Source organism: Bufo gargarizans, chromosome 8 (genome assembly GCF_014858855.1).
Source record: "Bufo gargarizans isolate SCDJY-AF-19 chromosome 8, ASM1485885v1, whole genome shotgun sequence".
Lineage (NCBI taxonomy): Eukaryota > Metazoa > Chordata > Amphibia > Anura > Bufonidae > Bufo > Bufo gargarizans.
In genome coordinates, this window is record NC_058087.1 from 168,239,896 (window position 1) to 168,256,296 (window position 16,401).

Below are 16,401 nucleotides of genomic sequence, written 5' to 3' on the forward strand. Positions count from 1 at the left end.
CACCGTGTGATGTCCGCATCCTAATGTCCGTTCTGTGACACTGCAAAAAAAAAAATGGAACATGTCCTATTCTTGTCCATTTTGCATAGGCATTTCTATCATACGGCCAGACGTTCAATCCGCAAAATGCGGAGCGCACACGGCCAGTATCCGCGTTTTGCAGAGCCATAATTTGTGGTTCATATGCAGATGAGGCCCTAGACTCAGCACTCCTTCTGTTAGAGGTTTCTTGGCAGGCAGCGCCATCTGGTGGTCAAATATGAACACAACATGTTTTGCTTTTATTGTGTTTTAATATTCACCTCTTCAGCGTTGTTCGTGAAGAATTCCATAATCCCGGCAATCTGCACATTTCCTTTAGCGTCATCTCTTAGCTCCAGAAACCCAGACGAAGGGTTTAACAGGTCGCGGATTAACTCATTGTAGATCTGTAGGTTGGAAGAGACCACATCAGTCACTGACTGAAGCTTAGCCTACATTACACATTCAGAGGAGGGGACGGAAATGTCTCTTCTGGTGTTATAAGAAAAGCAAATGAAAACCCCCAAAACACTGAAGAGTAATCCGGTGTAAGAAGAACTAAGAGCTCAGCGAAACTCTTAAAGGTGTGCATGTCAGCCAGCTTGTTGATGGTTTCTAGTAACTGCCAGCAGCTCTGGATAGTAAACTGTTAGGCCCCTTTCACACGAGCGAGTATTCCGCGCGGATGCGATGCGTGAGTTGAACGCATTGCATCCGCACTGAATCCTGACCCATTCATTTCTATAGGGCTGTGCACATGAGCGGTGATTTTCACGCATCACTTGTGCGTTGCGTGAAAATCGCAGCATGTTCTATATTCTGCGTTTTTCACGCAACGCAGGCCCCATAGAAGTGAATGGGGTTGCGTGAAAATCGCAAGTATCCGCAAGCAAGTGCGGATGCGGTGCGATTTTCACGCACGGTTGCTAGGAGACGATCGGGATGGAGACCCGATCATTATTATTTTCCCTTATAACATGGTTATAAGGGAAAATAATAGCATTTTGAATACAGAATGCATAGTACAATAGCGCTGGAGGGGTTAAAAAAATAATATTAATAATTAAACTCCCCTTAATCCACTTGATCGCGCAGCCGGCATCTCCTTCTGTCTTCTTTCTTTGTTGTGTGCAGGAAAAGGACCTGTGGTGACATCACTCCGGTCACTCCGGTCATCACATGATCTTTTACCATAGTGATGGATCATGTGATGGCCCATGTGATGACCGGAGTGACGTCACCACAGGTCCTTTTCCTGCCCACAGCAAAAAAGAAGACAGAAGAGAAGCCGGCTTCGCGATCAAATGGATTAAGGTGAGTTTAATTATTTTTTATAATTTTTTTAACCCCTCCAGCGCTATTGTACTATGCATTCTGTATTATAACCATGTTATAAGGGAAAATAATACAATCTACAGAACACCGATCTCAAGCCCGAACTTCTGTGAAGAAGTTCGGGTTTGGGTACCAAACATGCCGATTTTTCTCACGCGCATGCAAAACGCATTACAATGTTTTGCACTCGCGCGGAAAAATCGCGCTTGTTTCCGCAACGCACCCGCACCTTTTCCCGCAATGCCCGTCTGAAAGAGGCCTAAGGCTACTTTCACACTTGCGTTGTTGTTTTCCAGCAGAGGATCTCAATACTGGGGAAAAAAAGTTTCCATTTAGTCCATTCTGAATGGAAAGAGATCTGTTCAGGATGCATCATGATGTCTTCCGCTGCGGTTTTGTGTCCAGTCATAGAAACAGAAAAAAAAAAACGACCCGGCACTGTAAGTAAATGGTGACGGATTTTTTTTTTAGGAGCCTAAAAAAACGGATCCGTCAGCCATAGACTTTCATTGTATTTAGTGACGGGTCAGTTTTTTTCCGTTTCGATTTCACACAACCGCATCCCGATGGAACGGAGGCAACCTGATGTGCAAAATCATGCGGTATTGAGATCCTCTGCCGATCCTCTCCATAAAGGAGAATATATGTGTTAAAATAATGTATTGCTATGAATATTTCTTTATATTGTTAAGCATACAGCAGCCGGACTAGCTGCATACAGAGATCTCAATGTACACAGTCCTTACAGTCTTCTGTATAGAAGAGCAGGGATAGAGAGAAAGTCCAAAGGCTTGAAAACCTGGATTATATCACAATATGTGTATACGGCACATGATTACCTCCAGGTAGGATATCGAGACAGAATAATTTGCGCTGTCACTAATCTCCTCGATGGTCCTGAAGAGATCATTCAGAGTCCTAATGAATATTCCAGGATCGCCATCCACTCCCAGCATGGTGTATGTCTTACCTGTGCCTGGTGTAAGACGTATGACGGATATAACCAACTGTATTACAGCAGAAAGTAATGTGCACACTGATAGATAGATAGATAGATAGATAGATATATAGAAAAATATAGATAGATAGAAGATAGATAGATAATAGATAGATGATAGATAGATAGATAGAAGATAGATAGATAGATATGAGATAGATGATAGATAGATAGATAGATAGATAGATAGATAGATAGATAGATAGATAGAAAAATATAGATAGATAGATAGGAGATAGATCGTTACCTGTTGGACCATAAGCAAAGACCGTGGCATTGTACCCGGAGACGATGCTTTCTACCAGGCGTTTTGTCGTTGACTCATACACGCAGTCCTATAAGGAGACACATCCATTGACCATCTGTCACCAATCACATTACGCAGGATTTGATGAGACATGGGAGAACTGGTTACTGGATCTTTCCTTAGTCCAGTGAAGAGCGTTTTACCTGCGAAGCATACTGCTCCAGCACCTCATCAAACACAAAGGTTCTCTGCCTGGAACGATTCATCCTCCAGGCGTAATCTGGATCTTCATTTGGATCCTTCAGTAGTAACATCTGAAAGTTAGTAGGAATAAGTGAGGCTCAGACTACAGTTATATCCGGCCATTTGTACATTGAACCCACCTATATTATTTTACTTACACAGGCTGCGATCATGACTAGAGTGAGGAAAAGGGGGAAAGATGGATCTGATCATCTTGTCTAATTACCAAAGGTGCAGTAGCTGGACATTCCTTCACCAAGGATGAAGTGTCACAACCAGACAGCTGAGAAGCTCTGACAGAGGCCATTCAGAACCTCCTCCTTGAGTTCTCTTTGTTGTGCTGTTCAGTTCCTCATCTCGTTAGCCTCTCTCAGCTGTCATGGAGTTGGACTAATTGCTTCCCTTTAAATTCCTCCCCAGAATGCATTACTGGGCGGCTTATACTTCCTCTTGGAGTGTGTGTGCATGCTGATCTTGTTTTCCTGTCTGCTACAAAGTTAAGTGCTGAACTTTTATCTGTTATTTTCTGTTTGCTGGATCCCAGGTGACCCTGACTCCCTCCGTGTCTGGAGTAGGGAGCCGGTGGTCGTGTCCCCTCACTATTGTAGGGTGTTCAGGGGTTATATAGTCGAGGCACGTGTATATGCAAACCTCCACCTTTCGGATCTTTGCATAGGCTGAGCAGCCAGGGATAGTCTCAGGTCTTGTGCAGGGGTCTCCCTTTTGGTTCCTTAGCTTTGGGATCCACTCAGTCATATATGCATGTTGTTTTGTCTTGTTTCCTGTACACCGTCCGTGACATGAAGATCCTAGCCCTGTGTCCTAACCTAGCAAAAAACAGAATGGCTTAATGCCCCCCTTCCCAGACCCACTGAAAACAGACAGTGCCCCCCCTCCCCCATGTGCCTCATCATAATTAAGTGCATCCTCCTGAGTAGCACACGTCCGTCTCAATACATCTCCCCCTATGGGCTCATGCACATGGGCACTTTTTTCTCGTGAAAAAGGAATGAAAACTGACAACATCCACACAGAAAAAAACCCCCACAAGAACTTAAAGGGGTTCTCCCATGAGAAATATAAAAAAAATGAGAATCATATATGGTATAAAACATGGCAATATCTTTCTACCAAAGCTAGAACCAGCCCTGTACCTCACATGGATCCAGAGATCTCCACAGTCATTGCTCTGTTAGATTTATTTCAAGTTTACAGCTTAGGGACCGTGCACTTTCTCAGGGTGCGACTCTTTTCTACTGCAGCAGGTGGCAGTTGAAGGATGGAACTGAGCACGTGCGTCCACCTCAGTGAGCAGGACAGAGAGATTAGAAAAAGAGCAAACAGCAGGTGGCGCTGTGCAGATAGATTTCAATGAATAACTCAGGATATATAATAATGTTTTAATTACATGCGATTATAAAAGTATTCAGATCCAGGCACTGGTTTAAAAACTGTAGAATATTTTTAATGGGACAACCCCTTGGATGCAAATTTTTCAGCTTTTACTGGTCTATCAAAGGGGTTGTCCCACAAAAAAATATTCTAAATTTTTCAAACCAGCACCTGGATCTGAATACTACATATAATTAAACATTTTGTATAGCTAAATTTTGCTATTCACTGAACTCTATTTGTACAGCGCCACCTGCTGTTTGCTCCTTTTCTAATTTCTCTGTCCAGCTCAATGAGGTTGACACATGCTCAGTTCCATCTTTCAACTGCCATCAGATGCAGCAGAAAGGACATGCCCCCCTGAGCTGCCAGCTTGAAATAGCAGCAAAGCAATTGTAGCAACGAATGGGGAGATCTCTGGATCCATGTGAGGTACAGGGCTGGTTCTAGCTTTGTTAGAAAGAGGTTGTCATGTCCTATATGATGTCTGATTTTCACTTTTTACTTATGGGAGAACCCCTTTAACATCTAAGACGTCTCCGTGAGCAAATAAAGGCAAGCAGCGCATTTCCCCGGAGTGTAACTGAGATTGCCTCTTAGGTCTGATGAAAGAAGGTGACAGAGTGAACGTGCGGATTTATCTATTCCACAGGGAAGCAGAGAACAGCAGGAGCTGCTCCCCGCGGACAGGACACTTTTCAGACATTGCAGGACGCCAGTGGCCGGAATATGACAGGTCGTACATCATCACCAGGAACAGACAGGCCCGGAGGGACAATCACCTGTACACAGCGCCAAAATAAGGGCGTCCCGATGCCGACGGAAGGAAGCAATTTGATGAGGAATCTAACGCAGTAATGGAGCTGTTACTGCTGATCATGCAATGGGCTTAAAAGCAGCAGGATTTATGTTTAAAGGGACACTAAACCCAAAAATTGATTGTCTGTATTATTATCGGATGGCACTCTCACTTTCTGGCCCGATTTGCACAAAAATACAGAAATATATTATTTATTCAAAATACAATAATTACCTAAAACTGAATAAAATAGTAAAGAAATCAAAATCAACACATTTTTGTCTATTTATTTACATATTTATTTATTTACTTCGTTTATTTCGTTTTACGCCATTAATTGTATTTTGAATAAATGAGTTAAATTTAAAATATAGATATATTTGAGTGCAAATTGGGCCAGAAGGTGAGAGTGTCCCCTGATAATATTACAGCTTTATTCCTTTTGGTCTGATATTAGGCAGGGAATCTCCCTGGGGGGGTGGCTGAAGGGCAGGGCTTTGACAAGGGGAGGGGCTTAACTGCCCTCTGCAGACAGGAGGGGAGAGGCTCCTGCTGCAGCCCGTAATCTTACAACCAGACACAGAACATAAAGGAGGAGGAGGGGCACGGTTCATCCACTGGGACACAGAGATGATTTCTTATATATGTAACAGGACCAAAGCAGAGGAAGTTTTTTTCCCTATGTTTATTATTCCTCTAAAGAGGACCTGTCACCTCTCCTAACTTGTCTGCATTCTCCATGAACTGCCAATTCCGGAGCACCTATTGATAGAACTCTGAGTTGTTATAAAACTCTATTATTCCCCCGAGATATTTACAAACAAATTGTCAGCCAGGTGTTACCAATCTCCTCCGTCTCCTCCGTCTGACTCGGGCAGCACTGATTCCGATCTGAGGTCTGAGTGTGTAGGGATACACCCCCAACTGGTAACATGTACTAGTCAATTTGTTTATAATTTTGTAGGAAGAATAACAGAGGAACATCACAATATAGCGCTCTAAGAAAAGTTTCTCCAGAACTATTAAATTTGTGAAGAAGTGCTTACTAAAGTAGATATGTCTGGAGAGGTGACAAGTCTTTTTTAACCATGGCTACAGGGGAAGAAGGGGAGGGAGGGAAGGAAGGAAGCAAGGGAGGGAAGGAAGGGAAGGGAAGGAAGAAAAGGAAGGGAAGGGAAGGAAGAAAAGGAAGGGAGGGAAGGTAAGGAAGGAAGGAATGAAGGTAAGGGAAGGAAGGGAGAAAAGGAAGGAAGGAAGGGGAGGGAGGGAAGGAAGTAGAAACGTACTAAGCTGTCTAAGAAAACGAAGAGGGAGGGTGACGGGGAGAGGCAAGGAAGGGCGTGAAGGATGTCAGTAAGGTTTTAATGTAGTACGGAAGTCTGAAGGGAGGAAGGGAGAAAAGGAATGGAAGGCTTGAAGGCCGAAGAGAGCAGTCCCCGGAAAAGCCAGGGAAGGAAGAGCGCACCCGAAGGTACCCATTCTTTTCTTGCCCTTTCCTCCCGAAAAGGAGAGAAGGAAGGGAGAGGGAGGGAGGAAGGAAAGGGAAAGAAGGGAGGGAAGGGATTGAAATAAACATTACTTACTTGTTCTCCCAGTTTATATGTTATGCACTGCACCCCCTCCTCTATTTCAGCCTGATTAAGTGGTCGAATACGCACAACAACCTGTAAAAGTACAGAAAAACTCAAAAATCTAACTCACTATATCTGTAAAAACGTACCAACAAAAAAAAAAGAGAAAAAAATCAATGATGTCAGTCTTGGCATACCTGCTAATAACATATTCATCTCATTAGGCTACTTTCACACTAGCATTCGGGGCTCCGCTTGTGAGTTCCGTTTGAAGGCTCTCACAAGCGGCCCCGAACGCATCCGTCCAGCCCTAATGCATTCTGAGTGGATGCGGATTCGCTCAGAATGCATCAGCCTGGCACCGTTTGTCCTCCGCTCCGCTCAGCAGGCTGCTTACAGCGTTTGGATGTCCGCCTGGCCGTGCGGAGGCAAACGGATCTGTCCAGACTTACAATGTAAGTCAGTGGGGACGGATCCGTTTGAATATGACACACTATGGCTCAATTTTCAAACGGATCCGTCTCCCATTAACTTTCAATGTAAAGTCTGGACGGATCCATCTGAGCAACTTTTCACACTTAGAATTTTTTCTAAACTATAATGCAGACGGATCCGTTCTGAACGGATCCCATCGTCTGCATTATAGGAGCGGATCCGTCTGTGCAGACACCAGACGGATCCGTGAAAGTGTTCTAACTTCTATTCCTCCGTTATAAACAGTAGCCATAGCACAGATGTGAACAGAGTCTTAGGCAGAATACGTGAGAATCAAGCCTATAGTTAGTAGATTCTAATTGGGCATCTCATAAAAGCGGCAGATATCACTATTGTATGTAATGGTGTCTGTCAGTCATCGCACTAAAGGGGTATTCCCATCTGAACATTTATGGCATGTCGATAGGATATGCCACAAATGTCATATAGGTGCGGGTCCCATCTCTGGGGCGTTACACCCTAAGGATACCTGCACACGAATGCAGATAGACTTGCAGAAATTCCGCAAAAATTTCCATGAAGATTTCCGTGAATCTCAAGCGTGACTTGCGGATTTGATGCGGTCTGCCTTGCTGCAGATCTCACCCCTTGCATTGAAAAGGGTGACATCCACACAAAAAATAGACAGGTCAATTTCCGCATGGAAGAAAGAAGCAAAGTGTACGTGAGATCTGTCTACTCTCATACGCTTTGCTGGTGCTGTATTACACTGCGTTTTTTCCGCACGAGAATTCGCAAGGTGCTATAGGACTCGCTCAGCTATTTTCAGAAGTCCCATAGCAGTGAAGGGGCACTAAGCTGCGCATGCGCTGCCGCCATTCATTGCCATGGCGGTGTATGTAGGGTGGCTATGCATGCACAGCTTGCTCTTTATTTAATTCGGGGGGATCTTAGAGGTGGGACCCGCACCTTTGTGACATGTGGGCCCTATCCTATCGATATCCTATACATTTTCCAGATGGGACCAACCCCTTTACAGACCAGTACATTCACCTTCTCCCCAGTCAGACATGGCTGCATTCAGCTGTCCATGACAAACCTCAGGTGAGGCGCACTGTCGGAACGCACTTACCGTGATCGGCTGGTACATAAAGTCATCTTTCGCGCTCTTCATTGTCCTGGCCCGTACGGAGAGGCGCAAAATCTGCAATAGGAGCTGCGACCCAAGCCGTACTCAGCTGCCTCTTCTACATGGCACCGTCCTGCTGAGATGCAGAGGAAAGCGTGAGGTCCCCTGGTAGCATTACATCAACACTAGCTCCTCTGTGCATAGGGACACTGGGAATAATGTGACATAAGCGCGTGACAGAGGGTTCATGCAACGGGGACAATACATCCTGGGCATCCATGGCAGCTTTTCCTGGTTTTACCTTATCCTCTATGTACCGTGACACCGGGGGTTGCACCATCAAGACCAGGGATGGCGAATTGATTAGGTTAATGCCGCTACATGCGTGTGCCATCGCCCAGCAACAGCGAGGCAGACAAGACAGGCAACTGCTGCCACCAGTTTAAAGGCCAACTGACAGCTGCAGACATCAGGATGCAGCAAGACATGGGGGGTCTCCAACTGCTAAGACCCTGCTGTTAATTTCTTAATCTATGCTCTTAGATGTCAGGGCTAATATTTTTTTTTTCTGATACATAGCTCCAAATCCCCTGCTTAATGTAGAACAGAATGGCATGATAAAATTGTACCTGCCAGCAGCCACCACCGGGTGGTGCTTGTGAGTTTTCAATGTATTGCCCAGAAGTGTATGAAGTAGGCGCCCTCTAGTGGTGGGTGTGTTCCCATACAGCGTTTCTAACTTGAGAGCCACTGGGAGATGGTCGGCACAGCCATATTTACCATCAACAGACCATAGGAAGCAGCTGGAGATGGTTCCTAATGACAGCAAACTGGTTCAGCGTGAGACCTGCCACTGCTCCTGTACACGTCTTATCCCCTCGACGTACATGTACACCGTATTGCAGTATCTCCCACTGATGACATACATGTACACAGTATTGCAGTATCTCCCACTGATGACATACATGTACACCGTATTGCAGTATCTCCCACTGATGACATACATGTACACCGTATTGCGGTATCTCCCACTGATGACATACATGTACACCGTATTGCGGTATCTCCCACAGATGACATACATGTACACCGTATTGCAGTATCTCCCACTGATGACATACATGTACACCGTATTGCAGTATCTCCCACTGATGACGTACATGTACACCGTATTGCGGTAGCTCTCACTGATGACGTACATGTGCAGCATATTGCGGTATCTCTCACTGATGACGTACATGTACAGCATATTGCGGTATCTCCTACTGATGACATACATGTACACCGTATTGCGGTAGCTCTCACTGATGACGTACATGTACACCATATTGCGGTATCTCCTACTGATGACGTACATGTACACCATATTGTGGTATTGGTTCTGGCGTACGTGATACATGTATGATTTAGGCCTCTTTTACACATCCATATGGCTTTTTCAGTGTTTTGCGGTCCATTTTTCACGGATCTGTTGTTATGTTTTTTGTTTCCGTTGTGTTTCTGTACCGTTTTTCCGTATGGCATATACAGTATACAGTAATTAAATAGAAAAAACTTGGCTGGGCATAAAATTTTAAATGGATGGTTCCGCAAAAACAGAATGGATACGGAAGACATACGGATGCATTTCTGTATGTGTTCCGTTTCTTTTGCGGACCCATTGACTTGAAAGGAGCCACGGAACGTGATTTGCGGGCAATAATAGGACGGAAAAAACGGAATGCATACGGAGTACATTCCGTTTTTTTTTTTTTGCAGAACCATTGAAATGAATGGTTCCGTATACGATCCATATACGGAACGCAAAAAATGGCTCGTAAACGGAAAATAAAAAACGGTCGTGTGAAAGAGGCCTTATCGTGAGCCATTTTCTCCTTGTTTTGCACCTAGGACCATGCTGCACAACCTCATCTGTTCTACACGGTACATGGAGCCAGTACTGCAACCATTTTTTGCATATTTTATTCCTGCGCTTGTTTTTTGTGCTGTTTGCACCTCCGCTGCATCTGTATACCTTCACTACGATACAGCCATCATCTTCAACAATTCAAGGTATCAGCTCGACTACCTGCTAACAAACCCATCTAACGGAGCCGTTGGCTCTGCTGCTCTAAGTTTCTTTCATGAAAAAAAAAAAAAAAAAAAAGCAGCAAATTTTGCACAGCCAGATCCTGGCAGTCACATGGCGGTACAACCAGACCATGAGAACGTAGGGCAGGGCGAGGTTGTCCGAGGAGGAAAAATAAAAATTAAAAATTCTTGCCACCTATGTTCTGTATGGCTGGAATATCTATTTTGTCTTTACATTTAAAAAAAACAAAAAATGCTCTTTCCAGTGGCATTTTTTTGTGGCTTTTTCATCATGTTTTTTTTTTTTACAGTGAGAAACAGTGGCTTTCAAAAGTCACAAGCTGTGTGATGGTGTCTTTTTTTATGCCGCCCTCACCAATGGCCGAGACAAATTTATCATATTCCACACGAGTATTTCCGAAGCAAATGAAGCCTGTTTTATATTTAGGCGCATGGACTGCTGGAGGACGCGTCTAATTTATCCGGTCTGGATAAATCTCCTCCTGTTGTGTCCAGATGTTACATGTTAGACAGTAGTATGAGGCCTCATGAACACGGCCGTTCCGTGGATTGTGGACTGCAACTTGAATGGGTCCGTGATCCATCGGCACTGCAAAAAATAGAACATGATCTATTATTTTGCGGTGCGGAGGCACTCCGTAGTGCTTCCGTGCCTCTGTTCCGCACCGCAGCTCCGGATTGCAGACCCATTCAAAGTGAACGGACCCATTCAAATTTGTGGGCCGCAATACGGCTACGGCTGTGTACATAAGGCCTAATACAGTATATTGCCCCTTGGTGATTTTTTTTTTGTGGATGTGGCACTTCTCTCTAGGAAAAATAAACATCTGGGGGGGGGGGGGAGAGGGGGACAAAAAGGCTTGCAAAACTGCGTTTTTCTTGGCATTTTTTGCAAGCAAAAAGAAAAATACGGCAAGAAAAGGCGTAGTGGGGATGCAGCCTAAAGACTGGACTGCTTTCCGCAAAACGGACAAGAATAGGACATGTTATATATTTTTTGCGGGGGCCAAGGAACGGAGCAACGGATGCAGATAGCACACGGAGTGCTGTCCGCATCTTCTGCGGCCCCATTGAAGTGAATGGGTCCGCACCCGAGCCGCAAAAACTGCGGATCAGAACAACGGTCGTGTGCATGAGGCCTATAGAACATGCTGCGATTCTCACGCAATGCAGATATGATGCGTGAAAAAAAAAATGGACACGTGCACGGACCCACTGAAATGAATGGGTCAGGATTGAGTGCACAGGAAACTCGCTCGTGTGAAGGGGGCCTAACAGGCGCAGGGCTGTCCAATCCCAGCTCAGAGACCTCATTTCTGCTTTCTCTATAGGAATAAGCATAAGGGGAGAAATATGTTGTGTAAAACCTCCAGTGTGCCGACAATCCATCCATACGGGCAGGTCTACTGGAAGCTGCCTGACAGCTGCACAGGGGCCCCAGGCTACATTCAGGTGCCTGTAGGACAGTGGTGACCATACGCCTTAGGCCCCATGCACACACGACTGTATTTTTGATCCTCATTTTTTGTGGATAGAATGCGGACCCATTCATTTCCACATATGAAAAAAATTAATAAAAATGTCCTAATCTCGTTCATTTTGCAGATAAGAATAGGTATTTTTAACATAAGGAGGGACGCGCGAAGGCGAAAATGCCGAATGCGCGCGGCAGATATCTGTGTTTTGCGGATCTGCAATTTGCAGACTGCAAAATGGAGATGGTCGCATGAATGGGACCTTCGATAACCATTGGCCAAAAACTTGTTCTACAGCTATTCCTCTACCCCCCCCCCCCCCCCCAAAGACATGCATACTCACCTCAGCTGAGTGTGCATGTGTTCTCAATGAGAAGAGAATAACCCTGGGTTCACACCTGAGCGTTTTACAGCACGTTCCTACGCGCTGTAAAACGCTCGACAAGGAGAAACCAATGATTCCCTATGGGCATGGTTCTCACCTGGGCGTTTTACAGCGCGTACGATCGCGCTGTAAAACGCCCGACGCCCCAAGAAGTACATGAGCTTCTTTGGGGCGTCTTGTCGCGCGTTTGTTTGTCTCTGTAGGAGCGATTGCAAACGCCCGTACAATCGCGCATACAGAGCGCTCCATCGCGAACGCTCAGGTGTGAACCCAGGGTAAGACGCTGCCAAATACCTCAACAGTTGCTTATCTCCCTTGGTAACAAGTGAGGGGGGGGGGGGGAGCCACAGAGCTCAAACTGTCCAGAAATGCAGCAAAATCCACACCGAATCCCTGCCACAGATTTTGGTGTGGATTTCACTCTATGCATTGCCATGTTGTAGATTCAAAATCCGCATGCAGGTCAATTTACACTGCAGATGTTTTTTTCCAGCAGAGTGCAAGTGCGGTTTCGAATCTCATCCACTGCACTACTACAATCCGCAGCGCATACATCCCGCGTGGACCTACTCCAAAATCCAACAGCTCGGTCTTTCTTTTTCTGAATCTGTGGTTGGGTGGAGAGTCAGGACACCCCACCTGCACTGTGAATGCTTACATGGGGTGTTCAGTAAAAACATGGTAACATATAATTCTTTGTGTGTTATTAGTTTAAGCAGACTGTGATTGTCTATTGTTGTGACTTAGATGAAGATCAGATCACATTTTATGACCAATTTGTGCAGAAATCCATATCATTCCAAAGGGTTCACATACTTTTTCTTGCAACTATATATTAGATTGTCGGATGGTCCCACTGAAATTGGGCTAGTTTCACACCTGTGGATACAAACGGAATGCCCGCTGGCCCTATTAAGTATAATTGGGTCTGGCAGAGATCCGTACGCATTCCAGCAGACAATGCGGAGAATCGGCTGGACACTAACCGCTGTAGTTTGTGTCCGGACAATTCCTGGCATTGTCTGCTGGAATTCTTACCCCAGGTGTGAAACTAGCCTTGTCAGGTTCAGGCCTCGTTCACATTTCCGTGTCAGTGTCATGTCCATGAAAAAAAAAAAATGATACTTGTTTCATCTATGAAGGATCCGTGGTCAGTCCGTGTGTCCGTTTTTACCCTCCGTAATTCACGTTGCTCAGCAGATTACTGTAATTTACAAAGAATCTCCTATTAGTCTTCAGTGAAAAATGGACGCAACACGGATTCCATTCGTGTTGTGTCAGTCCTTTTCACGGACCCATAGACTTCAATGGGCAAGCTTGGTCCACATCACGGATCAAAGTAGTGCATGTCCCCGTGATTTTTTTTACTGACCCATGGTCAGTTAAAAAAATACTGAAATGTGAACAAACACATTTAAATCAGTGGGTAGGTGTGCTGTCCGCAGAAAATGCGAAAAACGGAAATGTGAATGAGGCCTCAGTCGGAGTTCAGCTAATGTGTTGGACCATCTTGGGGTGCCCTCACATGTGGCAGATTTTGTTTCAGAAAATTCTGCGACTGAAAATCTGTTCCATTCACGTGAATTGGGTTGTTCTGGCGGCAAAAACATGGATTTCTGCAAGCCCCATTCAGATACCTGGAACAATTTTCAATCGCAACATTTCTGCAACAAAATCTGCTGCACGTCAAGGCGCCTTCACATGGCTGATGTACTAAACGTAAGGCTGGATACATACAGGTCTGATCAGAAGCTGCGTACACAAAAACAAGATTTTTGTGAACTCACCTGTAAAATCGCTTTCTCGCTTTATTCATTGGGGGACACAGACCCGTGTGGGTATAGCTTGCTGCTGCCACTAGGAGGCGACACTAGGCTGAAAACTGATATGCTCTCTCCAAGCTGGAGGGGGTATAGCTGGCAGGGGAGGAGGTATCAGTTTGTGCTCCAGCAGTAGGAGAAACAGAAATTAAACTGAAAACCAAACAAGAACTGCACACTGCCATAGGAACAAACCAAAAACAAAGTCCCAACTGGCAACCCAAGGACCCCACATGCCACACTAAGAACATTGGGTGGGTGCTATGTCCCCCAATGAATAAAGCAAGAAAGAGATTTTACAGGTGAGTTCACAAAAATATTGTTTTCTCGCTCATTGGGGGACACAGGACCGTGGGACGTCTTAAAGAAGTCCTCAGGGAGGGAAAACAAAGCAACTCCCTTATGGAAGTCACTACACTGCTGCATGCAAGACCCTGCGGCCGAGAGCAGCATCCGCCGAGGCCAAAGAATGCACTGGGTAAAATTTTGTGAAGGTGTGTAAGGAGGAACAGGACACAATTGGGACGCAGAAGCGTGGTGTAGGTGAGCCCAAGAAGCCCCGAACACTCTGGTAGAGTGAGCCGTGATCCCAGGAGGAGGCGCCTTGTCCCTGGAGCGATAAGCCTCCGCAATTGCAGATCGAATCCACCGGGCAATCGGGCCACCAAACCCTTACCAGGACTCTCTGGGACGACAAACAAAGCATCCGTGCGCTGAAAGGGGGCCACAACTGACAGGTAAGTCTTCAAAGCCCGCACCACATCCAGACGATGGAGCAAGACCTCCCTCGGATGAGAAGGCTGCGGACAAAACAACGGCAGAACAATGTCCTCGTTAACGTGAAAAGCTGATACTACCTGTCACGGTTGAGAGTGGGGGAAACCCTCAACAGTGCGATGTCAGAAAGATAAGGGTAGCTGCTAGGCCAGGACGACAGGATCAGGGAGCAGGTCATCTCCTAGCGCGTCCCTAATTCTGACCATGACTCCTAACCGTATGAGGTGGTGGATAGTGATAAAAAATTGAACCTTATTTATAGCGGCACTGCTGCAGAAGACAGGACTCAGATAGGTATAATAAAGTAGGTTCTTTATCAATATAAGTCTACGTGTTTCTGGGGCTGTGTCTGTTCACGCCCGCAGAACAGACACAGCCAATAACATGCCAGCAAGCGCCATAGCAACGATAACAACAAAGCACGTGCGGACACGCCCCCCGCCGGCGCCCCCACGCCCACAGAATCCCGTACTATTGCGCCAAAAAACTACATAAAAAGCACAGTAACCAAAACCCCCAATGAACAGACCCATTGTCCTGATGAAGGGGGCAGTCCGCCCCAGAAACGCGTAGACTTATATTAATAAAGAACCTACTTTATTTTACCTATCTGAGTCCTGTCTTCTGCAGCAGCGCCGCTATAAATAAGGTTACATTTTTTATCACTATCCACCACTACCTAATCCCGGACACCGTACCCCACGGCTACCGGTAAGAACCCAGGCAGCAGCAGCAGTCACCCCCGCAAGCTGGACGGGCCTTTCTACCAGCTAAAGTGATCCATAGGAGTTGTGCCTCATCACAACCAAACACGGTAAGCGCAATCAGTGCTTTGGTGGTTTTTATAAAAATATAATACGGTTTTACACACGAGGCGCTGCCTCCTGTTTTTTCTCTCTTGTTTTATCCTAACAGTATGAGCCAACCCAGATGGTAGGAGGGCTCATACTCCGGAACCTAGGGTCCCTATTAGCCCTCAGGAAATCCCTGGACTAGGAGCAGGGTAAGACGACCTGTTCCTCCTAGACACGGACGAACAGGAGTCTCACTGGCCAAGGAGCAAGGAGAGGGAAAACATATACAGCATATGGATATGGCAGGACTGTTAAACCACTACCACACCTACCTGCCACAGACACGCTGACTGGAACCCGTGCAAAAGTACTGATGTCCACACAAACATTAAGGACACAGCACACACACAACTCACACAGGTATCCAGGACACCCATAGCTGCAAAGAACATAGAGAGCATAAAAACATCTTCTTAACATCAACATATATTATTTATTTTATGACCACAAGGGTGGCCCTCACTGGGTAGATGGCATAAGACCAGGAGGATGACTCCAGCATAGAGCATGGCTGGAGTACCCCTCAGCTACAGAGATCCAGCAGGAGCTACATAGCCCAAGCAGCCACACCCACACACACATACTAGGAAAGGAGTTAACCCTTCCAACACCAGACAAGGTAAGTGTCACTTAAAGGGAAATACACATTCAACTAAATCCCGTGCACACCAAACATAGAAAGTGAACACATGCAGACACATGTTGCAGATGCAACTGCAAGCCTTGACAGCGAGCCGCCTAGCAACCAGCTCAGGCTGCTACACTGCCAAACAAACATCATATTGCCAGCGGCAACCACACGTGAGACAACATACAAACTGCCCTCACCT

General features: G+C 45.7%; 1 protein-coding gene across 1 annotated transcript in view; it reads right to left on the reverse strand.

Annotated features, from left to right (window-relative positions):
* The window catches only part of LOC122945468 (kinesin-like protein KIF19), a 61,463-nt gene that overhangs the window by 43,823 nt on the left and 1,239 nt on the right, over positions 1 to 16,401 (reverse strand). Inside the window, exons 2-6 of the mRNA XM_044304535.1 lie at positions 6,618 to 6,698; positions 2,804 to 2,914; positions 2,601 to 2,688; positions 2,196 to 2,332; positions 297 to 428 (exon numbers count right to left, since the gene is read on the reverse strand). Coding sequence (XP_044160470.1) covers positions 297 to 428; positions 2,196 to 2,332; positions 2,601 to 2,688; positions 2,804 to 2,914; positions 6,618 to 6,698 — 549 coding nt within the window. The remainder of the gene's footprint in view (positions 1 to 296; positions 429 to 2,195; positions 2,333 to 2,600; positions 2,689 to 2,803; positions 2,915 to 6,617; positions 6,699 to 16,401) is intronic.